Raw genomic sequence first — 27,074 nt, forward strand, 5'->3', positions numbered from 1 at the left:
GTTGTTGTTGTTGTTGTTGTTTTAACTATTTAACCACTTTGCCTTTTGACTGGTGAGTTCAGTCCCATTACCCTGTTACATTTAGATTGATTATTGGTAAATAAGGATTTACAACTGTCATTTTATCTTTTGCCTTCTGGTTATTTTGTCTCCACTGTTTCTTTTACATTCTTTTTTTTTTTTTTTTTTTTTTTGCGTTTTTTAGTGGTTTTCTGGGATGATTCTCCTGTTTTTGTTTCATGTCTCTCTTCTAGATTTTTCCTTTGTGGTTACTACAAGGTTTGTATAAGACATTTGATGAATAAAATATATTTTTTTCCTGGTGATAGCAATTTATCTTCATTCTCTATAAAGTCTCTGTCATTTCATTCTTCCCCTTTTATATTTTTGATGTCACAAATGATCTCTTTTTATGCTGTGACTTTGTTACCAGTTTGTGGTAGCTGTATTTTTAATGTCCTTTTCCTTTAAACTTTAAGCTATAATTAATAGTTTAACATACTATTCTAAAGAATATTCTAATTCTGACTGCTTGTCACCTTAAAAAGAATTTTGTGTACTTTTGTCCTTTCTTTACAGCTTGAAGTGCTTTTTTCAACATTTCTTGTAAGGCAGGTCTAGTGGCGGTGAACTTCCTCTCTTTTATTTGTCTGGGAAGGCCTTTATTTCTCCTTTATATGTGAAGGATCACTTTGGCAGATAAGATATTCTTGGCTGACAGTTTTTATATTTCAAATTTTTAAATATGTCATTCTACTATCTCCTGACCTGTGGAGTTTTTGCTGAGAAATGTACTCATAGTCTAATAGGCATTCCTTTGTGGGTTACTATCTTTTTTCCCCTGTCTTTAAAATTCTTTCTTTATCATTGACTTTTAACACTTTTAATGAAATATGTCTTGGAAATGGTCTTTTTGCATTGAGTAATAAGGCATTTAATAAGCTTAATGGAATTTTATCCAGTTCCTTCCCTGGATTTGGGAAGTTCTTAGATATTGAATTTTAATTAAATTTACTTACTTAAATTCTCTGCCTTTTTTCTGTCCCTCTTCTCCTTCTGAAATAATCATTATTTAAAGTTGGCTTTTCTAATGGAGCCTGAGACTTCTTATAGGATTTCTTTGCTTTTTAAAAATCTTAGTTTTCTTTCCTCTTCTGCCTGAATCATTTCTAGATGCCTATCTTCCACCTTGTGAATTCTCTCTTCCATCTGATCTGTTCTATTTCCAATGCATTCTAATGCATTCTTTATCTCATTTATTGAGTTCTTTACCTCCAGAATTTCTGTTTGGTTCTTATTTAGAATTCCAGTCACTTTGGTAAACTACTCCTTTGTCTGTTCATTTTATTCCTGAGAGCTTTTTATTGCCTGAGTTTTCTTATAGCTCATTGAATGTCTTCATAACAGCTATTTTGAATTCTTTTATCCCTTAGATTGCAATATTCCATGTCTTTGGGTTCAGTTTCTGGAGAATTGTCATTTCCTTTTTGTCATATTGTATTACCATGATTTGATGAAAAGTGCTTACTTTTCACATTGAAAGTAATGTACACTTTTCTTATTTAGGTAAGGTTTTGTTTAATGTGATTCTGACAGTTTAGTAATTAGGAGCCTTCCTTTCACTTTCCAGAAGGTATAGCATAATTTTTTGGTTTATCTTACTGAAAATTGGGAGTCCAGGCATAAAAAAAAAAGAAAAGAAAAGAAAAGAAAAGAAAAGAAAACTGGCTGCAGAGGGGATGGTGCATATTTAGCACTTGGGGCTGTGGGTGTGCCCACAGCTCTGTAGAGGGATCCATGATTGTGGGGGAAGGAGTCTCAGAGGTCTGTGGGTGATTCTTTTCCCTGAACCCTGAGACAGACAACAGGAGACACTTCCCTTCAGTTCTCTTTGTCTGCCTACTTCTCTTTCCTTTCCCTGCCCCCAGTCACTGTGGTCCCGTCTAAAAGAGAGCAATGGATTCCCCTAGCTACAGAACACTCAACTGGGCAGACCCCACTTGCCAACCACCTTCACCCTCCACCTCCTCTGCCAGAAAGGTTGTGCTGGCACATAGCCAGACCTACAGCAGCTTTCTCTGCAGCTGACACCCCTGGTGCCACTGCGGCTCCCCTTGCTCCACGGCTTCCTCTGCTGTCCAGTCTGCCCACTTGTGGTGTACTAATAGGTGGATCTTTTGAGTGTCCTGGTATGTAGTGAAGAGGTGCTTTTCTTTGGTTATGGGTGTCTGATTAGTTGCAAATGAAAGGGGAGTAAAAGGAATAACTCATGCTGCCATGATGCTGACCTCACTCTCAGATTTTTATTTTATTATCCATAAAGCTCTTTGACTTGAGAAACTTCAGTGACATTTTGACCTTCTAGGGGTTTGGGTTTCCCAAGTCTTTGGACTTTGATGTTCCCAATATTTGGAATTGCAACTGCCAGATATCCACATGACTTTCTCCCTAAATTCATTTAAATATCTGGTCAAGTGACATCAAGTAATAATGTTAAGTGACGTTATCAAGGAGACCTTACCTGACCACTCTATCTGAAACACTGCATCTGTCCCTTTTATTTTCTTCCCCTTACTAACTTTATTTTTGTTTTTAGTGGTTTTTATCACTTGAGAAACTGAACATGTTTTTGTTTGCTTATTATCTATCTTTTATTTATTTATTTTTTAAATGTTTATTTAGTTTTGAGAGAGAGAGAGAGAAAGCATGAGTGGGGAAGGGCAGAGAGAGAAGGAGACAGAGGATCTAAAGAGGGCTCTGTGCTGACAACAGAGAGCCTGATGCAGGGCTCTAATTCATGAACTGTGAGGTCATGACCTGAGCCAAAGTTGGAAGCTTAACTGACTGAGCCACCCAGGTGCCCCTATCTATCTTTTAACAAGGATAATAGACAGTTGGTCTGTTACTCACACTACTGTGTATTCAGTACCTAGAACACTGTTACATAGTAAGTGCTCAAAAAATAATTTTAAAAGGTTTTTATTTTTAAGTAATTTCCATAGCCAATATGAGAGTTGAACTTATAACCCTGAGATCAAGAGTCACGTGCTCTACCAACTGGGCCAGCCAGTCACCCCTCGATAAAATAATTTTTAATGAATGAATGAATGAAAGGGTTGTCTAAACATAAAATATTTCATATGTATTCCATAAAATGGAATATAAAAATCCTGGTGACCATAAGTTAACATTTTCAATTATGCTTAGTTAGACATAAGGTTAACTAAGTACACTTACAATCAGTGATAGGTTCTAATTTCACACTATATTCAGAGGTTCTGGCAATTCTATCTAGCAACTTTAGAAAATAATGACTCATGCAATTAAGATTGTGGAAGCAGGTGAAAATAATAAAATACTATATATATTTTTTTCTTAGAGTTTTCTTGTTTCTTGATGGACAATAATTAATAATTTGTTACTTGCTAGCCAAAAAAAACTTACTTCAGAGATTTCACTTTCTACTCAATAACTATGTGCACATACTTAGAGCAGTTTGGTAGTTAGTTGCTGATACTGGTTCAAAGAGCACTTTTATGACACATTTTCCTATGTGAAAATGCAAATTTTAATATTTCTTAATTTTGAAATGTCCATTTTTCACCATTAAATCCAGGTTCATTTTGAAAAAAAAAAGAAAGCTAAAATCTATAACAGTATAAATACTAAAGCTCACACATCCTAAGTGTATTTCTGCCTTATGTAAGTTCTTATAAATCCAGGAATTCTCATAAATTTATTTTATTATTCCAAGTACATTATTTAGGTGTATCATTATCATATTTGAGGAAGGCTTTTCCACTTTATTCCCAAAAATGATCATGAATTTTACATGCAACAAAAGTTTTATAATGAGTAATTCACATTGACAGAAATACACACTCTAGATTTGTTAAGAATCTCAGATTGATTTGAAGGAATTTTAACTCTCAGTGTCATGAATTTTAGATAAATTTTCTGTTTGGATTGGCAATCTTAACAATACAATTATCTCAATGTATTTTCATTACTAAGAATTATGCATAATGGATAACAGAATCTGTATTCTTACTAGGCCATAAAAGCAATTTCCTGTATTATAGAATTTTCTACTAGAATATTAATTTCACAACTTTATTTTAAACATACAAAGGTGACATTTTATTACTATAAATATGTTTCATAAATTTAAGTTATAATATGCAGTTAACTTAGAGAAAATTAAAGAGAATGTTATGGCTGTTTTGATGATGGTCATTGAGATTGAGGATTGAGAATGGCATTTGTCTTCATGTATCAGTCTGAACATTATTTCTGTATTTCTAAACTTTGCTTTCATTACATAATATCAAGAAATTTCTATTAACATGAATAGTTGAAAATAATAATGTAACTTTTTAATAGTACAGATCTGGCAACTTCAGGGTAGTCTTCAATTAAATTGGTCACAAAACTGGAAAGAACAGTAGTAGGAAATTTTATTTCACTACTAAATTTTAGTAATATTATATTGATATTATGTAAGGACAAGTTGTAGTTTTTATCATGAATGAATATAAAGTTTCAGTAACAAGAGTATAATAATCCTTCTAACTATGCATGTACCTTTCACTTTTTATTGCAAAACTATTAGGCTGTAATAAAAATGTGTATCAAATAGGGACAACGATGTCTTTCCTGGCATTTGTAAGGAAAACACACCTATGCTACAGCAGTATATTCACTTTTATAATTCTTTGCTTACAGATATTTAACGTCCTAAATTAGTAGAAGTTCACTACCTACATCTGCTTTCCTAACCTGTGATACATGTCCAAGAAGTTCAAATATAAGCATAGCAAAGTCAAAAGATAGAAACTAAACCTGGTAGAACTAGCACTACAAAGCACTATACTGCTTATTTCCATTATATAATAATATGAAATTTATTATATTGTGTACATTAAATTTTTGAAAATAATGTAGATTATGCTTATAAATAGGGAATTGAAGAAAATGTTGATTTGAATTAGAATATAAAATGTTAAGTATACATTTCATAACCTCTAGGACAGTTATTAAAATACACTAAGAGATATATCAAAATTATCATAATTTTTTTTGAGAGAGAGAGAGCACAAGTTAGGGAGAGGGACAGAAGGAGAGAGAGAGAATCTCAAGCAGGCTGTATGCTTAGTGTAGAGCCTGATGCGAGGCTTGATCTCATGACTCTGGGATCATGACCTGAGCCAAAATTAAGAGTCAAACTCTCAACCAACTGAGCCACTTGGTGCCTCCAAATCATAATAACTTAAATAGAATGCTAAGAAACGTTTAAATAATTCAAAAAAAGGGCAAGAAAAGTGAAACAGGAACAAGTCAAAGAGAACAAAAAAAGAAAGCAATAATAAAATAGTAGACCGAAATAAAAACATACTAATAGTTTAATTAAATGTTAATGGTCTAAGCATACCAATTAAAGGACAGTAGATTTTCAGGTTGACATTTTATAAAATGACCTAAATGTAGGCTGTATAAAAGAAATTAACATCAAATATAATGACATTGGAAGTAAACGGATGGAAAGGAAGCACTTCTTGAATAGAAAGTATCTCAAAAGTCTGCCCCTCTGTGAAAACAATAAGAACAATGCAAAAAAAAAGTCAAAATCAACTTCTTCTGAAATCTGGAAATTAATGAAACTCTTACAATAGGCCAAGGAATGTTTATTCCAGAAAAATAGCTGAATCTCAGTAAGAACATTAGACTTTGTTGGGTTTTAACTGACTTTACTTCCATCTTTCTGTCCTCAACCTTGCAACTATAGTAGTTGTGAAAAAGAGCATCCTGCAGATGCTGGAGGAGGCAGAATGGGTTTGGAGCTATGCCACACTCCATTCTCAGAGAGTTGTCCATATTTGACCTGTTAACTCACTGAAAAGCCTCATTATCAAAACTTGTCCTTATTTGACTGGACTTAGAGCTCACTCTGTGAAGAGCTCTCTCCCAGCTTTTAACAAATAGAGTCAGTGGCAAGTTTTTTTTTAACATCACAACTACTTGAAACAGCATTACTACTTGGGACTAGCAGAAGGTCCTTCTAAAACTATAAAAAACTGGGCAAAGAGATGTCAATAGTCTTTAAAAATCTCCAACATAGATTTCTGGGAATCTAGAAAGCCACAAGCCTGTGCAGGGCTATGCCATGTCCAATAAAGACTTGAAAAGACTATAATATTTCTCATCTATTGCTGACCTTGAGAAAGCTAGCAGGAAGTGAAGGCTAAGGCAGAACTGTAAACTCCTGTCAGAGCTGGAAAATGTATACCAACACACACACACACACACACACACACACACACACACACACACACCACAGAGCCCCAGCAAAAGTGGAAGACCTACTGATTCAAGATATTTAAGAAAATATTTGTCTAGTCTTTAGGTGAACATTAAGCTAAGTGGCTGCATGAGACAAGAATACAGACTTTACATAATGAGACCAAAAGTGTCCCTAAGAAAACAAATGCTAAAAACAACAAAAGAAAAGCAAACAGCAGCAACAATATCATAGGGGATATATGATTTGTAGAACTGCCACATTACTTTATTTGATATGTCCAGTTTTCTACAAAGATTATAAAATGGACAAGGAATCAGCAAAATGTGCTCCATACACAGAAAAAGAATATAAATTGTCTCTAAGAAAGATCATACCTTGGACTTATTTTTTTTCAAGTTTATTTATTTATTTTTTGAGAGAGAGTCGGGGGGGAGGGACAGAGAGAGAGGGAGAGAGAATCCCAAGCAGGCTCCTCACTGGCAGCACAGAGCTTGATGGAGGGCTTGATCTCATGAACCGTGAGATCATGACCTGAGCTGAAACCAAGAGTCAGATGCTTAACTGACTGAGCCACTCAGGGTCCCATATCTTGGATTTAATTGAACAGAGTCTTTAAGTCAGCTGTTTGAAATATGTTCAGAAACTGAAGAAAATCATGTCTAAAGAATTGAAATATGAGAATGATGCCTCACCAAATAAAGCATCTTATTATAGAAATGTAAGTTATGTATACTTTAAAAAAAAACAAATAGATTTTCTTGACTTGAAAAATACAATAATTACAAAAATTTTGCCAAGGGACTTCACAGCAGATGTGAACTAGCAGAAAAAATCAGGGAACATGAAGAGAAGCTAATTGAGATTATCCTTTCTGAGAAACGTGAAAAGAGTGAATGAAGAATGACAAAAAATGAACAGAGACCTGTGGGACACCATCCATAATACCAATCTATGTATAATAATAATTCTACAATGAAAGGAGGGAGAAAAATGGTCAGAAAGGATATTGAAAAAAATAATACCCCAAAACTTCCCTAATTTGATGAAAAACTTTAATTTTTTTTTAATCCAAGAACTTTAATAAATTTCAGGTAGGATAAACTAAAGGGATCCACACTGGGCCACATTATAGTCAAACTGTTGAAAGTCAAACATAAAGAGTGAATCTTGAAAACAGCAGAGAAAAGTAACAAACACATGACATATGATGTACTGAAAGCAGTAGACTGCCAAATAAGAATTCTATATCTAGCACAGCTATCCTTCAAAAAACAGGAGAAATTAAGATGTTTTTGGATAAATAAAACCAGATGATTTGTTAATAGCACACCTGCCCTGCAAGGAAACACTACAGGGAGTCCTGTAGGCTGGAAGAAAGTATACAAGACAGTAAATTTGAATCCACATCCATAAACAAACAACAAAACCAAAACTAACACCAGTAAAGGTAACAGCATAGATAAATATACTAGATGACTACGTATAGTTTTTGTATGTAACTTTTTTTCTTCTCCTTGCTAATTTATGAGATGCTGCTAAAGCAGTACTGAGATGGTAATTTATACCTGTTAACCAGTATGTTTATAAAGAAGAAAACAGTAACCTAACTTTCTGCTTAAACAAGTTAGAATATGAAGAACAAAATAATCCCAAAGCAACCTGAAGGAAGGAAATAATAAGGATTAAAATGGAAATAACATACAGAAGAGAAAAACAATAGAAAAAATCAGGAAAATCAAAAGTTTATTATTTAGAAAGATCAACACAATTGAAAAACCTTTAGTTTTAGTTACACTATCTACAAAAAAAAAGAACACTCAAATTACTAATATCATTAATGATATTAGTATGTTACTATCAACCTTATGGATATAAAATGGATTATAAAGGAATACTATAAACAGTTGTATGCTAAAAATAGATAACCTGGTGAAACAATACTAATACTACTTCTGATGTAAATCTACCAGAACTCTGATCATTGCTAGTGGGAATGTGAAACAATATAGCCACTCTGGAAAATGGTGTGGCAGTTTCTTACAAAGTTAAAATATAGACTTGCCATATGACTCAGCAGTCCTACTCTAGATGAATTGAAAGAAAACTTGTGTTCATATAAAAACCCGTACACCTGTGTTTATAGGTATCTCTTGTAGTATTTGCTAAATACTAGACATAACCCAAATGCACTTTAGTGAGTGAATGGATAAACAAACTCTGGTACCTTCACATAATGGAATGCTAGTCAGCAATAGAGAAGAATGAATTGGTGATACATACAACTTAGGTGAAACTTAAAGGACTTACGCTGAATAAAAGAAGCCATTGCCATATTATGGAAAAGACAGAGCTATAGAAATGGACAGTAGAACAAGGGTTGCCAGGAACTATGGGTAGGAGGAGGGATGGATATAAAAGGGCAGCACAGGGAGTTTTTTGGAATGGGAGAACTATTCTGTACCCCGATTATGGTAGTAATTACATGAATCTGTACAGAAGCATTAAAATTCATAGAACTGTATACCAAAAGGAAAAAAGCCAATTTCGCTGTATGTTAATTTAAAAATAAAATATAATAAATAGTATTATAGGATTATATCGGAGAGAGGAAGCATAAATCACTCAATCAGGAAGCTTGGGGATAGAGAGAAAAAGCTTTTGTTAACCTAACTATGCCCTAGGAAACGAAAATACAGAAATGTGATGAATGGTGCCATTGAACAGAGAAATTAGATAATTGAGGTCCCAGATGAGCTTCATAGTCTTAAATTATCCAGGTTTCCTTTCATATAAAATGTAATCAGCAGAGGTGCCTTGGTGGCTTGGTCAGTTTAGTGTCCAGCCTCTGCTCAGATCATGATATCCTGGTTTGTGAGTTCAAGCCCTGTATTGAGCTTGCTGCTGTCAGCACAGAGCCAGCTTCGGATCCTCTGTCCCCCTCTCTCTCTCAGCCCTTCCCCCACTCCCACTCTCTCTCTCTCTCTCAAAAGGAAATAAACATTAAAAAATAAATAAATAAAATGTAATGAGCAATTGCCAAACAGCTATTTTGGTTACTGCATTATTGATATAACCAAAATCAGACCTGTGTCCAAGAAGCCATATACATATAAAATCTATATTATTATATATAAATTATATACGTATGTGCAGGTGTGTGTGTGTATTTTTTCTAAGTTAAATACTCAGGAGGCAGGGGCTTCTGTATTTTACATTTTTTTATAATCCTGTGGTCATAGGTATCTTTGTTGAAGCCATAAAAAATTTAAATGTTGAAAACCTCTTTGTGTATAATAGAAATATCTAGTTTTGGTTATAAAGAACTTGATGAAGTCCCCTGTAAACGTTTTCACTTCGTAGACTGAAACTTCATTCTTCAGTCTATACTTTTGGACATCATAGTCAGCAAGCAGAATGCTAAATTAATGACAGATGCACTGTTTGGAGAAGTACCAGGTGTAAATAATTTTTAAAACCATCTATTTATTATAAATACATTTTCAAATGTTCCTATCAAATTTAATATAAATCTAGAGGTATTATTCTCTAAAAGACTACAGGAGTTGAATTGAAATGGAACACATTTAACCAAGAAGTTATACAACAAGTGAAGTAGGGCGATAAATCCCCACTCTAACGTTGACTCTTAGGTATGTATTTGAATCTGTTTTATGACAGACACATCATCCAGAGTAAAACATATGTGTACGAAAAACATTTGGGAGAAGACAATCCTTTTTTAATTTTCCCCCTTGCACCCGAAGATTATTATAGACCATATATAAAACAATAAATGACTTTTTGGCTTCAAATCTATCATCTTCCAATTTCTCTTTTGATTCTTCTTATAAATTTGTTTTGTAACCCTGAGTGGAAGCATTTGATGTGTCACCATTTTCATTGTTCTGAACTGTTTATATCTCAGCAGGAGTAATGACATGAATAGTTTGACTGTTCAGATGTGAAATCAGAGTGAACACTTGTCAACGCTTTTTCAACAAAATTAAATGTTGCTAATTTAAAATGGGTCAGAGCAATATTTTTCTGTATTTTATTCATTCTATAATTTAAATTTAGATCATTTGATGTACATTTTTACAATTGGCTCATTTCTGGATCATTAAACCTTATCATCAAATAATATTTATTAAGCTTCTGCATGTTCATAGATCCAGAGTGACTGCTATATGATAGCAGTTAAGAAAATAACATACACTGACTCTTTTTAAAAAAAAAAAGAAACACATAGCTCTTCAGCTAAAGAAACACTTTTATGTATCTAATGAACACAAATAGAGCGTTTTTTTCATTACTCCCATCCATATGACTCACTTCTTCCTGCCATTTCTAATTCTAAAACTCTATATGGAATTTTAAGGGCACTGTTGGATCATTAGCAAATACATTAATATTTGCACATAATTTTTTATAATATACTATTGTGTAGATGAACTGCTTTCAGATTTATTTCAGTGTGGGGAAGATGTGGAAACTAAAGTTAGAAGTTGTATTACTTACATAAAGGAGATACAGGGGAAAGATTTGGAAAGAAACCAGTCATGAAGGAAAAGGAGTAAGATGGAAACAAGGCAAACTAAGGAGAATGTAAAAGAGAGATTATATGGTCATATGCTAACTCCCATAGAGTGACAGATTGTATTTGAGACCCATTGACCCAGTTCTTAATTAAAAGTTTGGTTAACAAAATAGTGTATTATTCTAATGAATGCTTTTGTTATTGTTGTTTGTTGTTGTTGTTAAATCTATTTTCTTCACAGGTTATGTAACTCATTAGTTACATACAGGTTACACACAAACTCAGTTTTGTTATTCATTAGTGGTGTCATCAAATGGTATACAAAAAAGGAAGTTTGGTGATACTAACTTAATTTTCATTCATCTTTGGTAATGAAGTGTGGTAAAGGAGATTGAAACTATTATCTGAATGTAGCTAACCTACATATTTATCTAGTAGTATTTATTTTGTCCTCTATTAAGAACAAACAAAAGTTAAATATGCATTTTTCTAATGAACTCAGTGACTAAAAGTTAAGTACTTACAGATTCTTAGTTTCTTATTCACAGAAAACTTGAGGATATTCCTCAAATTGATTATTTGGAAACTTAATATATCATTAATAAAATAATTTGTAATGAGCTCTTCTTCTTCATTTAGGAAAATAAAGTTAGCTTTACCTATTAATGGGACCTTATGTATACTCATTTGCCCATTTGTTCTTAAATGCTTCCAAAAGGCTTACTGTCTTTAAACATCTTACTCTCTCAAATAAGTTTTTATCTTTTTAGCTCTTCACTGCACACCAAATCAAAGATGTCCGTTGACTCTTCTTCCTTTAAAATCAAGAGAGGAGGAGAGGTTGACCTTAGGGTGACAAGTTTATGGCTTCCATAACTGGGAGCTACTTTTCAACTCCATGTCCCAGGTTTACTGTATTTAAACATTCTTGGACATTTCAGATGGCTGTTAAACTTGAATTATATGTAAGCATAACTCATTGCCTGAAATTATTTCTTTTTAGGTAAACAAGATTATAAAAAAACCAAACCTATTTTACGAGCAACCAAATTAAAAGCAGAAGCAAAGAAAACAGCAATAGGCATAAAGGTACCTGTATTTGGTAACTTTAAAGTTTGATATATGCATGCCATTTCATTTTCTAAAACTGGATTGCATGAATGTTGAATTCTAAATGTTTTATGACATTTCAAAATCAAAGTCGAATGCCAGAATTGAAGGTTTTTATAAAGAATTTGCTTAATGGGAAACATCATTCCAATTCTGAGACTTGACTTGGTCTTAAAATAAAACACAATGTCGCATAAGGGAATCAGTTATACTTAAAGTTGAAATTTATTTTTTCTCTAGCTACTGTGTATATTGTTCAAACAGTTCATTGATTTATGTGGCCTGAATAAAAAAATTTCTTTCATTTTCAATAAGTTTACTTTTATGGTTATTGAAATTTTAGTTATAATTATATATACTTAGATCATTCATGTGTGTAATTTTACTCTGTGCATTACTATTGTTGCCAGTACTCTCTATTATAAAATTCTAATGATGTCCCCAAACTTGTTCTTTTAGAAAATCAGTGTTTTAAATGCTTAAGAGGGATAAATGCATCTGAGAATGATGTTAGCAGATACTAATCCAATGTGTTAGCACAATGAAGTTCAACAAAATTACATGTACATTATTACTCATGTCCATTTTTTGCCAAATATTTAGAGGTTAATCAAACTGTAAATACAAAAATTAACTTGACAGTTGTGCTGTCAAATGTGCAAAATTAAAGTGACTAGTATATATACTTTATTTAAATATTAAAATGTTAAAAAGAGATTTTGGTTTTATCTGGCAGATGAAAAATCAATTTTTCTAAGTTATAGCTTATAGCAAATGCCAAGGTATTACTACCAAGCCGTAACAGCTGTTGAACTGCCAGATGATATATTTGGTTGTCTTCCAGAATTTGCTATTATGATCACGAAACACTGCCTTCTTTTTACTCCTGATTGCTGATTTTGATCAAGCATTGCCGTGTGATACGGTATGTTTTCACAACAACAATCTCAGTTAGTGCTGTTGTGTCAGTTTTTAATGAAAAAAGTGAATTGCCTTTTTGTTTAAAAGAGAGATGATTAATCTTTTGGAGTTTTCTTCTAATTTCACATGAAATTTTATTCATCTGTAAAATTATTTCTGTGACATCATCTTTCTAAAAGTAATACCTGGGTTTGCTTTGTTTTTGTTTTGTGGGTTTGTTTGTTTGTTTGTTTTGTTTTGTTTTGTTTTACAATTAGTGGTTGTCCCTTGTAGTGAGAGCATTATTTGTCATTTTCCACCAAGGCACTTATGTCCCTCACTTTTATCTCTCACAATGCAGTGTTTTGGTTTCTTTTGTTTTGTTTTGTTTTGTTTTGTTTTAAAGAAAGATAATGATGTAGCAAAATCCACTTGTGGCACAATATAATGAGCAACTACAAATTCGAATTTGAGATATAGTGCAACCACTCATTTACTAATATATGCACATCCTCTTTTGTTTTTCTTATAGTTTTTGTTATTATTTCAATTTGAGGGAATGACTTTAGTATGAGATAAATCTACCTTACAGCACAATTATCTAATATCTTTTTATAAACAATGTAGAATATAAGCAAATTCTTTTTATGAGAAAAAAATTTTTCTGATTTCATTTATGATTTAAATTATGTACAAAAGAACTTCTAACTGCATCAGAACATAGCTCCTTTTCAATAAGCTAGCATATCATTTTGATTTGTAAACCTATGGTAAACAAAACCCTTAACTTTAAGCATTGTTTACTTTGCTTGAAAAATTATATGAAGAGCCCATTAAAATGATATGAAACTTTTTAGAATCAGAACCATGGAGGTGTTTTACATTTCAGATCTGGCATACTAATTAGTTTGCCCTGTCAAACTTTGATTGCCTTGTCATTTTAGCATAGGATTTTAAATAACGAAGTTTCTTTCAGCAATTGCCATTTAATGCTGTTTAATTTCCCCAGTGAGTGATTTTATCCATATTGATAATGTCAGAGAAGCAACTAAGGACTAATGAACATCAAACATGTTTGACTCTTATCTCGTTGATATAGGATGACCATAATAGTACAATATTTTATCACTTTACTACTTATTTTTAGAATGAATCCTAGTTAGGCTCTTAAAATAATTTAAATCTATAGAAAATATGAACAGATGCATGGAATAGAAAAATAACAGCAATATCAACACTGAACACAGAATAAAGAGCCCTAGGATCACATTCTTCTTGCCTCTTACTGTTACCATCGTCCAGCCAGTCTGAGCTGGCATATTTACAAAATGGTGAACATACCATTCCCTCACAGGGATGTCAGGAGAGTTAAATAACACAATGAGAGCACTTAACATTGAACCTAGTGCACAGAATTCACTTGTGAATGGTTAGCTGATGGAGAAGATATTTCTCTGAATTAGCCATTACTGGTTTGTACAAATAAGACTTCCCTTGGGTGTTTGTCATTGGCCTTCAGATCCCCTGCTTCAACTAAGTCTGTATTGTGTCATTATATTATATATTATAAAATGTTCTCGGTTTTGCTTTGGAGATACCAAAATTACTGTTATAAAGTTTTCAAAGTACTGCATCATTTTAATATACTTTATGTATAGATTATATAAATCTTACTCAACCCTTCATTATTTATTTAGAAATGCTGTAAGTATTACAGTGTTGTAGAACCTGTAAGAAAGAAAGATGAGTAAGACAGAAGATTTCCTTACCATATAAAATCAACAGTATTGATTGAGAAAACTGGGACCAGCGATATAAAGAACTACACAATGTAGTCTTTATGCTCAAAGACTTTTAGCACTTTTTTGTAAATGTATGTTTGGTGACAGAAAATGTTTTGAGAGACCAGTAATGATTCAGAATAAGATGTGACTATTACTGTGTCAAAATCTAGAATTAATTTCTTTTTAGAAGCTGTTTTATTTCCTATGTCTTACCAATGTTAACAAAATGTTATGATTTATGACCCAGTATGAAATGAGTGCCACCTAAAAAATATTTGTACAACTAATATTTGCTATTTGGTTGATGTTCAGTTAGATTATTTTTCAAGAACTACAACATGACTAAAGTTTTTTAGAGTGTAAATACCCATGTTTTCTAGTATTTAGGAGGAAAAAGATAATTTATATGTGTTTGTTAATTTGTTTAAATGGCTTATTTGAAAGGTATAATCATAATAAAAGAATAAGGATCAAAAATGTAATTTATTTGTTATACAAATAAAATATTCGAGTGTCAACCATATCCTGCGAACAACCTCTTGGGATGAGCCATCTGGAAATGTTAGTTTTTTGTTTTGTTTTGTTTTGTTTTGTTGGTTATTTCTGATGTAAAACTAAAAATGGCCAGGAGGTGGGGCGTCATAAATGCCTACAGGTCTGTAAGTTATGGTTAGTGTCACCAGCACCCTGAAAGCAGTATTTTCAAATTTTACCATTGTTTTAACCCTTTACACATCCAGTCCCCACAATGCTCATATCCTCAACAGGATAGGGACATTAAAAAAAAAAAAATGATGCAATTCCTCTCCATTCCTATTCCAACCTCCTGCCCCATATATTCAATAGAATTAATTGAATTAATGGATCCTCTGAAGTTGTATTCTATGAATGTTCTCTGCTTTCTACCCTTAAAACCCTTTTTCATGCCTCTGGATAGTCTGAAAATGTATAGTGTAGATGATAAAGAGTTGTTTGAAGGGACAAGGAGCAGTTGAAAAGCAGCAATTAGAGGTGATTATCAAATGAGATGGAGATGATGGCCTCCAATCAAGAGTAAAATCTACATTCTCGCTTTAAGCTTGTGCGGACGGTGACTGCTGTTGGACAATTTTGTTGTCCACTATACAGAACAGATGGAGTTTGCAGTTGTGTGTCACTTGTTTATTACAGCCTCTTAAAATTAGTAGCTGTGTAACCAGATGGGTCTGGGAGCACAGCTGTGGGTATAAGAATATAAATGAAACCTGTCTGATGCCGCCATGCCCTTTCGAGATGCCAGTGTTCCAACTGCAACAAAGAAAAACTCACTTTCATTTGACATTATATTGATGTATCAGATTTAAAAAAAACAAATCTTACAAAAACAGTTGACACTGACTCTGTCAACTCCATGATTCTCATCAATTGCTTATTTTCATAGTTTGGAAATCTAAATCAACGTAACTTTGAAGCTAACTATCTGTATAAAGCACCCATTTGTAATTTCAACATCCAGGTAAAAATTTCGTGTTGATTCTAAATCAAATTCATTTTAATGTTTTTAAAGTTTATTAGGGGGCATATGTTGAATTATTAATTGTACATTCTGATGAAATGTAAAATATATTCATGTTAATGCAAACAAACTGCTTCTCCATAAAACAATGCCAGGAATGGGTGTGATACACGATTGAAAATTAGAAAGGCGTATTAGGCTCTTTAGGGTATGAAACTGGCATTAGTTGCTCTTTTTTCTCTTTTTAGCTAAATGATATGTTAACATTGAGAACATTTCTTAATGGTGTGTGTGTGTATACAACATAGTACATACCATATATTTCATTATACATGAAGTTTATAGACTTTTTAAGAGATAGTGGGATTTTTGCCATAATACATACAGTAAATTTTCGACCTCCATTTTAATTAACTAATATGACCCACACCAAATCACCAGATGAAATATTCAGAATCACCCTTCACAGTTCTGATAAATTACACCGTGTCATCCTCCACGAGCTAAAAGTGCTGTTTTGTTTCCCCACATTATAAACTATAGGATTTAGAGTTTAAAAATTAGAGTTTCAACAAAATAATATTTAATAAAGATTTGCAGAGACATTAGTTAGAAACTGGTTGTAATAGGAGTTTCTTCCCATTAGAAAAAGAAAGATAGATGTTTTAAAAATCTGTGTCCAAAAGCTATAACTAATAACAAATGTATTGAAGCAGTAAATAAAATTAGGCCTGTTCCACTAGAGAACAGGCAAACTGTGAGCATGAACCACACTGCTTGCACTGGCGTCTTCATATCCAAACTATGCAAATATTAAAATTACAAATTTTAATTTTGCTATGAGAAAAGCACAAACAAATTAAATGGAAATAATAGTAGGAATGAGTCACCCACTGATGTACTTGTCATTGCAGTGCGTGTTGTCAGGTACAAAATAAGTTACTTTACTTCATGACAAGAAGTGATAATCACAAAGAATGTGATTATTAGGTTCAAACTATTATTCTAGATGATGGAATTATATGGTGATTTTATCTGATGAAACTCATAACATTAACCAATCTCTTCATCAATTTCAACCCTACTTTTTTTTTTTTTCTTTTTTCCTCCTCAGGAAGTTGGCCTCGTACTTGCAGCTATATTGGCCCTCCTACTGGCTTTCTATGCTTTCTTTTATCTCAGACTGTCCACAGATGTTGACCCTGATCTGAAACCAGATGAAGATTAGCTGAACAGCAATCAATGCATTAAAGGGAAATAATTTCATAAAAGCACCCCTTGGGACCAATACTTTCTAAAGTACTGAAACTGGAACATCTTGGATTCTTTCTGCTGGTATTTTTAGTTTTCAGAAATATCTTTTTAAATAGTTGCATAGGATATCAAGAAAAGAACCTTACCTAGCAATGTAGTATAATGTATGCTCCCGGATACTTTTATAAAAATCTTTGTACTTTGACAGGCAACCTATTCATGGTGCGTTTAGATAAAATGGAAAACAGATCCCAAATTCTTCGGATGTCTTAGCCAATTTATGTGTATAACTTCATCGCTTACAGATTACTAAATCTATTTTTGTTCCATGTACATCATAAGTAAAAGTATATATCCCCATTTACAGAAACATTCTCAAATCAGATTCAGAGCCTAAGAAGGAATAAAAAGTCATGGGGAATTTTTCATTTTACAAAGAAGCCCTGCTTTCTTTCCAGACATATTTTATATCATTAGAGGAACTATCTGCACATACATCTACAGTAATCTTTTTCCTTCTTTGCCAACTGTTCAGTGCACATGTGCTCCATCAGAAATGGCACCTGGATGACAGAAGCTCAAAGAGTCACATATGTCTCTAAAATAGAGTTCCTTTCCTCCTGGGCTGTCTGAACTGGTGTAAATACAAAGTTCAGTTGATCTTGATTTTAATTAACTTATTATTCTATTAATATAAACTTGGAATTCTATTTTAATTATGTTGTTCTGACTGCTTGCAGTATCAGTTTGCCCCTCTTGTTAGGGAGATATGTAACAATCTGTCATTTAATTGTGCAGTTTTTTTTTCCCACATAACAGTAACGAAGTCCTACCTACTCAGAATAATCTTCTTGGGTTGCCTCTTAAATCTGAACTATACGAAGTGGGTTTACAAAATTACATTTTGTCTCTTGAGAGTTAGTCAATCACAACTGTTTTGTGAAAAGTAAATAATGAAAGAAAATGTATGCCTCACTACTCACATAGGTAATTTTTTGTTTATATAAATTTTCAAGATATTTTGCATTTGTTGGAGTATAATAATCAATGTATTCAATATTTTTACTGGTAATGGAGTTTTTAAAGTAACTTTAGAACACACGAATACATAAAGCTTTGAAAATGGGAAAATATGTGTCCACAGCACATTTGTTAGCTACTACTACCTTATAGAAAGAAGCATAGAAAATTAATAGTTTGAAACATGTGCACAAAGGGTTTTATATCATATCCATTGTATTTATGAAGAGCAAATAAAATGTTAAGGTTGTTTTCATATTTGCCAAGAGAAGAAAGCCGTTGATAAATTCCCTAGATCTTCTTTGAGAGTTTTGCAGATAGTTGACGATGACTGTATAGCATTATGTTCTGTAGAATTTTTTCAAGTAGCATAATTTATTTCATCAACGTGAAAACAGCCAAAAGTTCCAGGATCCTCACAGATCATTTATGCCAAACATCTGAGGGCAAAATTTAGCCAGTGTTATTTACTGGATTCTTCTCCTTGAAATCACAAACTCATGAGACAGACCAAGAGTTCTTATGCACTCACCACAGCAGACCAATCCAAGTGGCATTTTTAGGAAAGGTTGCAGCATTTAATGCCATGTGGTATGTCTGTTCGTGAAGTGGGTGGCAAGGGAATATCCAAGCTGGCATTTTGGATATGATGGGCCTTTTCCTTTCCTGAGTGACACGCCACATGTCAAGAAATACTGCTTTTCCCTCACTCCTATCACATTTACGTGAACAATTTTCACTTAGTTCTTTTATCTCCCATATGGTGTTAAAAACAGTCATATCAAATAAAGATTATTTCTAATTTCAGTGGTAGTTTAAATGAGAAGATATATAATAATTTGTTTATTAGATACCTATCCAAGTGAGATATAACAGAATTCACAGTATTTAGAATAGGTGAATATACTCTTGGAAATGTCTGAAAATTCACTACTTTGGAAAAAAAAAATGTTACTGTCCCCTTCTGTTCTTGAGGTGTTCTTTTGAGGGGAAAAAGTTGTTTCTGATAGTAATAAATATTAGTTTATACATAGTATAATTACAGGCAGGTTTCATTACCTCGTTTCATCGATACCCTGAGTCTCTGTCTAGTCCATTTGTATAACTGACCTTACGACGGCTCCCGAGAACCACAAGTCCCAAAGGCTCAACACTGACTTTAATAAATAGCAGGTAAACAGAGACAACAATACAACACCGTTTTCATGAAATGCACATTTTTCATATTCGTATTGTCTGGGAAGCAGCCTGCAGAGAAATCCCAGGTTGAAATCTGGTTTGAATCTTTGAAGACAGAGAGGTGATATTCGGCCTGCATTTTCAGGGGACCACACTTCTGAACAGTGAGCGGTGTTTGGCATAAATCTGAGACTGGCAACAGACGCAAATTTCAGGCATGGGTTTTTCTCCTCCAGTAATTCACTGCTCAGAGGAATTCAAAAGACAAGAACAGAAAAATTGAAGTGACTTTTCAGAATGTTAGAATCTATTTGTTAACAGGGTCTGCAGGATAAATTTCAGCTAATGCCGTAGACTTCACATCCAGCCTCAGGGATACTGTGACTGAAGTTCAAAGAGGTGCTGGTTCTTATTTTGCAAAATAAAGCACATATAAATTCACCTGAGAGGAGATACTGTGAAAAGATAACCTCATCTAGGATTTCTTTTAGAACAAATGAACAAAAAGCATATCATAGGACCGATACGGAGTTTGTTTTAAGTTGGCAAATACTTGAAGATTTTCAGTCTTTTTAATTTTTCAGGAATACTTCCACCCCAACCAGTGATTGCAAGATCCTGAAAATATGTTCTTTTCCATTTCTGTAATTCCAGTAGCATAGTGATCTGCACATATTTAATAAATGCATGTTAAAATTTAAGCTAATTTCTTTTAGTCCTCTCAGAGTCTGGTACAGTGCTGCATGTAATAGATGATCAAAAATTATTTGCACAATAAATAAAACTTAGAAATCACTATATTGGTTAACTCCGCATTTAGCATTTATGGTCATTGGATGTACTAGGACAAGTACATGTTTCAACCTGTTCATTTTAAGATCAAGACAACTAGCGTTAAATTTGCTCTAGAACGGAAACATTGCTCTTTTCTAGGAAATCGAATATGTTATTTTTATCACTATTGTTGAGAAACACACGCAGTGTTTTTAATTTAACTTAGTATACATCCTCACGCCCAACAAAAATAAAACTAAATTTTCATTATAATGCTTAAATTTATGTGAACACTAAAGCACTAGATTTTCCAGATTCTAGAATGATACAGTCAGTGATAATTCAGTAGAGTAAATTATGCTTTATTTAGGCGGGCTTCAGAAATAAAACTTCTAGAAATTAAACTTCCAGCCTTTTCATGTATTTCATCCATAATGTAAGGTTGTTGAGCCAGAGATAAGCACACTTACCTTGGACTTCTCTGGGGAGGTTCCTACCACTTCTCCCTTAGCAGCACTGCCTTCTTTTATTAGAACTGCTCCAATGCAGCCTAGATAGAATGATGTTTGCTAGATTTTGTTCCACTGACATCAGACCTACAATCAGTACAACCCACAGTAAAAGAAAAAAAGCCTAGCAGATGAATTCAGTGCCAACAGAAACATTTTTACTATTTTATTTTGTATTTTAGGTATGCAGGTGAGTATGGAGGGAGCTGGGAGAGTCACTCAAAGAACTATACCGGTGTGGAAATATCCATAGCGGGCCAGTAAATTCATCTGAAACAATTGAACTGCTGCCCTATTCAACATAGTGCCTCATTCTTAAATAATTTTTTTTTTTATCCCTAGCAACAGACATGAGATCCTTATTTCAAGAAAAATAAGATACTTTACATGCCAGAAGATTTTTTGATGACAGTACCCCCTCCTATTCTTCATTTTTTAAAACAACAACCAAATTGGTGGGGAGGCAGCCAAAATTTGAGGTACCAGTGCCTCTCGAACAGATGTCGCACCATTATTTTTTAGCTCGTTTAGATGAATAAACATGTTAAACTGTGAAGTATTACATTTTAGATTTTTTCATTAAAAAAAGAGACAATCTGTTTACTGTCCTAATTGAGACAACAATCCTTGTGGTTGCCAGTTTTGGCAGTCATAACAATGAACTATAAATATTTGAACCAACCAAGTAAATGGTGACTATAAAGGCTATAGCATGTGTAAAGTTCTGTTTTCACGGGCACCCATCTTAGTATGGCATTTTTTTTTTCTGACTTCTTCAAATACAATTGTGTAAATCTGAAGTTTCATGGTAAGCCTAAAAGAAATTGATTTCAATATCTAATTTCGTTCTAGTTTATTATCCTTTTTAGTGTTCAGCTATCCATCTGCTTGTAACAAATTGCTTCTGCAGTTGCTCTATTGAATGTGACAAGGCAGGTCTTCATCGGATTGCCTTCTCTGTACTTCCTAGGGATAACACAAAGAAACCAGAGATTTTTTTTTTTCTGTTTTCATATTTACAAAGTGGGGTTAAAGACATTTTAGGTCTCTTAAATTGCAGCAATTAGTCTTTTTTAAGAGAAGGTTTTATAAATAAACCATGTCCATATATAACTTTGGGTGTAATGTCCATGAGGAGGTCACAGTGTTAGCCGCAATGGGATGCTTTGCGTGGAACGCTGGTATGCTCACATACCGGTTGGAAGATCAAAGAGAAATCATTCAGACAGAAACAGTTCTTTAGTACGCTAGTTCCCAAACAATAGTCCAGGTAGCGTGTGCGCTTATGGGCATTTGGAGTGCCATCGCTCCCTTTACCTACCCGTCGTCACCTACTCCGACCCTTCGCCTTCTCCTCTGTCTGTTCCAGTTCTGAACTCTAGGCAGTCTTTAACAACATCCCCTTTCTCAGTTTGTATGAACCTCACATGTATGTTAGGTCATACTTAAGTATGTACTTACTATGTTAACTGCCTCTACTCTGTTGCTTAAAATGAAGATTGATCCTCATCTGCTTTTCCCACTATCTCTCACTTCTTACTACTGGCTTCTTTTTTATCACTAACCACATGCATTACACAAAACTAGAGAGAAGAGGATAATGAACCCCAGTGTACCCATCACCTAAACTGAACAATTATCAATATTTTGCCATTCGTTTGTGTTTCCCCCATTTTTTTTTTTTTTTTTGTAACCTGAGGTATTTTAAAGCAAATCCTAAATAAGAGGACATTTTACCTATAAATATCTCAGTATAGATCTTTCACAAGAACTGGCATTTGTTTGTTTGTTTGTTATTTGTTTGGGTTTTTTTTTTTTCTTGCATTACTAAGAAGCTATTATCACAGCTAATAGGATTAAATAGTTATTTCTTCTTATCATTTATTACCAAGTCCATATTAAAATGTCCCCAATTGTCTTCATGATATCTATTAATAATAGGTTTTGATTCAAGATCTCTACTGTATTTGATAGTATGCCTCTTAAATTTCTTTTATTCTATAGCAAACCTCTGTTTCTTTAATGCCATTGATTTATTGAAGAAACCAAGTTATTTGTCCTCTTTGAATATCCAATAGTCTAGATTTGGTCTTTTTCATTTTGTTATTTATTTTAGCCTTCTATTTTTTTATATTTTCTGTAACTAGGAGTTAAATCATAGGCTGAATTAGATCCAGATAGTTTTATTACTATTATTTGTTTTTAAGGCAAGGGTATGTCATCATATTTAATGAGACATATAATCTCTGGTTGTTTTATTTATTTTATTTTATTTTTTTTTTATTTATTTTATTTACTTCCTAGGTCTGTTATCTCATTAGGTATTACAAAATGACATTTTTCTGTCTTTCCTTCAGTATTTAAGGGAAATTATTTAAAAAAAAACACTAAACTATTTGTTTACCTTAAGGTATGGTTCATAACAAGAAAGGAAGGATAAATACTTGAACCTTTGCCTTTATCAAATGTCAGTAGGTTAGCACTCTCTATTAGTGACCAATGGAGATTTGACTTTCCTGTTCCTGTTGTTGCTTTTATTGTCCTTGTCAAGTCATAGATTTTTACATAGGGGAAATGTGTTTCAACCCATTGCAATCATCATTCCTTTCAGCAGTGAAATACAAATTCCATTATCATGCTTTATGTTAGAGGTATTATCATTAAACTCATGAAAGTTTTGTGCTTTTATATGATTTTACATTTTGCCAAAAGTGATAGCCAGGGCAATCAGATTCTTAAAACGATAGGAATAAGTGGTAAATGTGGGAAAAAAAACTAACATTTACAGGTTATATGATTAACTGGAAAACTACTAAAATATTGAGTAAGATTTATGTAACATGGTCCTTTAGAAAATCACAAAATTGATGTGAAAATCAATTGCTCTAATAATTATAATAGCTAAATATCATAATATAAAATATATTTTACAATCACAATCAAAATTATGAATTGTCCTGAAAAAAATCAGCAAGAAATATGAAGATTCTTCATCGGAAAAAAGACCTTACAGGGTAACATAATCAAATTTTAATAAAAACAAGACCAACTGTTTCCCTGGATGAGATGATTCAATATCGTACAAATATAAACTTTCTTCTAAATTGGAAACAGAAAAGAGAACCTTAATCCACCAGATATTAAAGTGTATTATAAAGTTATAATAATTAAAATAATCTCATAGTCAAGGAAAGTAGACAAGCAATAAAATGTGCAGTCGGGAAATAGATCCAAATATAAATATTTAATGTGTTATGTAAGTCATGAAGATGGAAAGATAGATTATTTATTAAATATATTAAAACAATTGAGTACCCATTTGAAAATTAAAAGATGCCTATACCATGACTTAAAACAGGATTAATTTCTGATGAAATTTATGATTTCTAAATGGGGAAAAAAGTATTAGAAGAAATTGTAGCATTTTTAGAATCTTTTAGTAGAGAAATTATTTCTAGGCATTGATTCATGGTCAGAAATCATAAAGGAAGTACTCATGGATTACAACACATTAAATTAAAATCTAACACACAGCCCAGCACTCAGTGTTAATTAAAGATGTGAAGAAACAGTTTCTTTCATATACTGCTTGGGGGAATGGTAATCTTGAGAACACACTTTCTGGAAGACACTTTTGCAGTGTACTTTAAAAATCTAAAATTTCATATATATTTTAGTTGCCTTCATATCTCTAGAAATTTGTTTCAAGATAATAATGCCTGTAGTGTGCAAAAATGCACAAAGTATATTAACCACAGCACTGTTCGTAACCTCAAAAAAACTGAAAGCAATGTAAATGTCCAGCATAAGAGTCTTTTTAAATGCATTGTGTTACATCTATTAAATAAAGTGTGATGGATTCATTAAAATAATATATATTTATACCTACTGAGAGATACGGAGAGAGAGGTGAAGCACTTAAAAATAGGATACATGTGATATGATTCTATTTTGCTTGAATAATATACATGTCTGTGTGTCTGTATACATGTGTGTCTGTATGAGTATGTTTGAAGACTATTTAGCAAGAAGGTAAAGGGTATTTTTGGATATTGGATTATAATCCAATCCTCCACTCTACAGGGAGGACTAGAAAGGCAGTGTTTAACTGAGCTGTATCATGAATCCAGACACTTGCTAAGTCTGTCCACTTCTCTTCCCGTTATGTTCTTCTATTTTTCCTTCATTTAATAACCATAAAGCACGTATCAGGTACCAATAAGTCATCTTTCACAATTCCCCATCTATCCACTGTTAGTATGGAAAAAGACAGTTCTGCTTTTCTTATTTTTATTTTTATTTTTTAGTGAGAAATTTAAGAATGCTTCAGAAAGGATCTGATATTTAAGTTTATTCATTTTCATTCAAAAAATATTTATTGAGCACTTGCCACATGGCAGAACTTGCTTTGTGCTTGCAATAAATCTGTGACTATTAAGAACTAGAAAGCAAAAACAATATTCTTGCTGTCATGACATATGATCTTGAGAGATGGTAATGGTTTCATCAAACAGAAAAAGAGGGTGAAAAAGGTATTCCGAGTAAGAGAAAAACCAGTATTAGTGCTTGGCCAGTTCCACCTGGCGTCTAGAATACAGAATGTATGTGGTATAGTGGGGCAGGAAGTTTGGTTATAAATGTCCTCTTGCGCTCATCGTTAACCTTCTTTCCTTTCTCTGCCTAAAACCATTTTCTCTTATTTAATCCGTAAAGCGCCTACATATCTATCCTTCCAAGATTTATCTGTTGCCAGATAAATCCCTGGACTTTATCCTCATAAGCACCCTCCCCTCCCCCCCCCGCCCCCGTCCCCCATCCACCCAAGGCGATTCTTCTCTTACATAGAATTTATTCCATGATTATCCATTTATGTGTCTGATTCTTCAACTGGACTCTGAGGTCTTTAAGGAAGGAACTGTGGGTTTCATGCTGAATCTCAAAAGCCAAGTGCTGCCCTAGACCCCTGGTTTATACCACAGTAAATACTTCTGAATGAATAAGTACTACACCTCATTCCCTAGAACAGGATTTCCCCACGCTCACATTTACTGACATTATGAGCCAGATAATCCTTCGCTGTGGAGATGTGTCCTGTGCATTGCACGGTGCTCAGCAGCATACTTGGATGCTAGTATGCAACTAGATGCCAGCAGCATCTTCCCGGCCCCAGTTATTGTGGGAGGAGGTCATCCAGAGGTTGACCAATGGGGATGGAGGTCCCTCGGCCCGCCCCTGTCTTGGGAGTGCACTTCCGCTCCCAGGCGCTCTTCGCAGCCCAAAACGAAAAGTTGATTGTCAAGGCTGCTGGCAACTTCGACGGAGCACTGTGGACTTCATACTGTCTGAACCTGGGTAAGCCCTCTGTGTTAACTTTTAAGATTGGGTAGTGCCTCCGTCCAAACAAGCCTTGCTTGTTAAACCTGCCACCTCCCAGCCTGGCGTGCTCTGCCTCTTTCTTGGGTCTCTCCTTGCCGGCTGCGTCTGGGGGCCTGTTTGAGATTTCACCTGGGAAGCTCCCGAGATTTCGAACCGAAAGTTAAACCCCAAAATGTCTCCAGACATCGCCACATGGCCCCTGAAGTCAGAATGACTGCCATCTGTACCACTGAGAACCACTATTGGTATCAATTCTGTGTATAATTTTATGTTACAGTTACCACATGCATTTTGGTATTATACTGTGTTTATCTGAAAGGTGTCTGCTGTTCAGAAAGATTATTTTGGAGGGCGCCTGGGTGGCTCAGTTGCTTGCGCATCTGACTTCAGCTTAGGTCATGATCTCGAAGTTCGTGAGTTCAGGCCGCAGGTCAGGCTCTGTGCTAACAGCTCAGAACCTGGAGCCTGCTTCAGGTTCTGCCTCCCTCTCGCTCTCTCTGCCCCTCCCCCACTCATGCCCTGTCTCTGTCGCTCAAAAATGAATAAACATTAAAAAAAATTTTTTAAAGAAAGATTATTTTGGTATTTTTTAACATTAGTATTTTTATTTAGAGGTTTCCCTTATACCATTTTTTTTTTTTTTTCATAAATACCTTTTACTCTGGGGACTGTCAGTCTTACATAATGTCCTTAATTCTCATCCATTGCCTATAAAACAGTCAATAATCTTGTTTTACTTTCTCTTTTGTCTTTTCCTTCTGTTTCAAAAGTTTTTCTTTCTAATTTGCCAGAGCATATCCTATGTAACACATAGTGCATACACACTTCTCTTCCT

At 33.7% G+C, this 27,074-nt stretch overlaps 1 protein-coding gene and 1 long non-coding RNA gene across 9 annotated transcripts in view; one reads left to right on the top strand and one right to left on the bottom strand.

The window, feature by feature from the left end:
- Nucleotides 1-27,074, top strand: part of TRIQK (triple QxxK/R motif containing) — a 285,943-nt gene that overhangs the window by 65,087 nt on the left and 193,782 nt on the right. For 6 of the 8 annotated variants that reach the window (XM_045454240.1, XM_045454241.1, XM_045454242.1 and 3 more), the window contains 2 exons: nucleotides 11,842-11,927; nucleotides 17,242-20,378. In XM_045454240.1, the coding sequence (XP_045310196.1) occupies nucleotides 11,842-11,927; nucleotides 17,242-17,355 (200 nt within the window). In that variant the 3' untranslated portion in view covers nucleotides 17,356-20,378. Of the gene's footprint in view, nucleotides 1-11,841; nucleotides 11,928-17,241; nucleotides 20,379-27,074 lie in introns of those variants that run through there. The other 2 variants (XR_006706417.1, XR_006706418.1) reach the window with 1 other exon arrangement.
- Nucleotides 19,686-26,676, bottom strand: LOC123585775. Its single transcript, XR_006706420.1, has 3 exons — nucleotides 26,543-26,676; nucleotides 20,825-20,950; nucleotides 19,686-19,823 (listed from the first exon to the last, which is right to left on the bottom strand). It is a non-coding gene; the product is annotated as an uncharacterized LOC123585775 (long non-coding RNA).

The sequence above is a fragment of the Leopardus geoffroyi genome, chromosome C3 (assembly GCF_018350155.1).
Source record: "Leopardus geoffroyi isolate Oge1 chromosome C3, O.geoffroyi_Oge1_pat1.0, whole genome shotgun sequence".
Lineage (NCBI taxonomy): Eukaryota > Metazoa > Chordata > Mammalia > Carnivora > Felidae > Leopardus > Leopardus geoffroyi.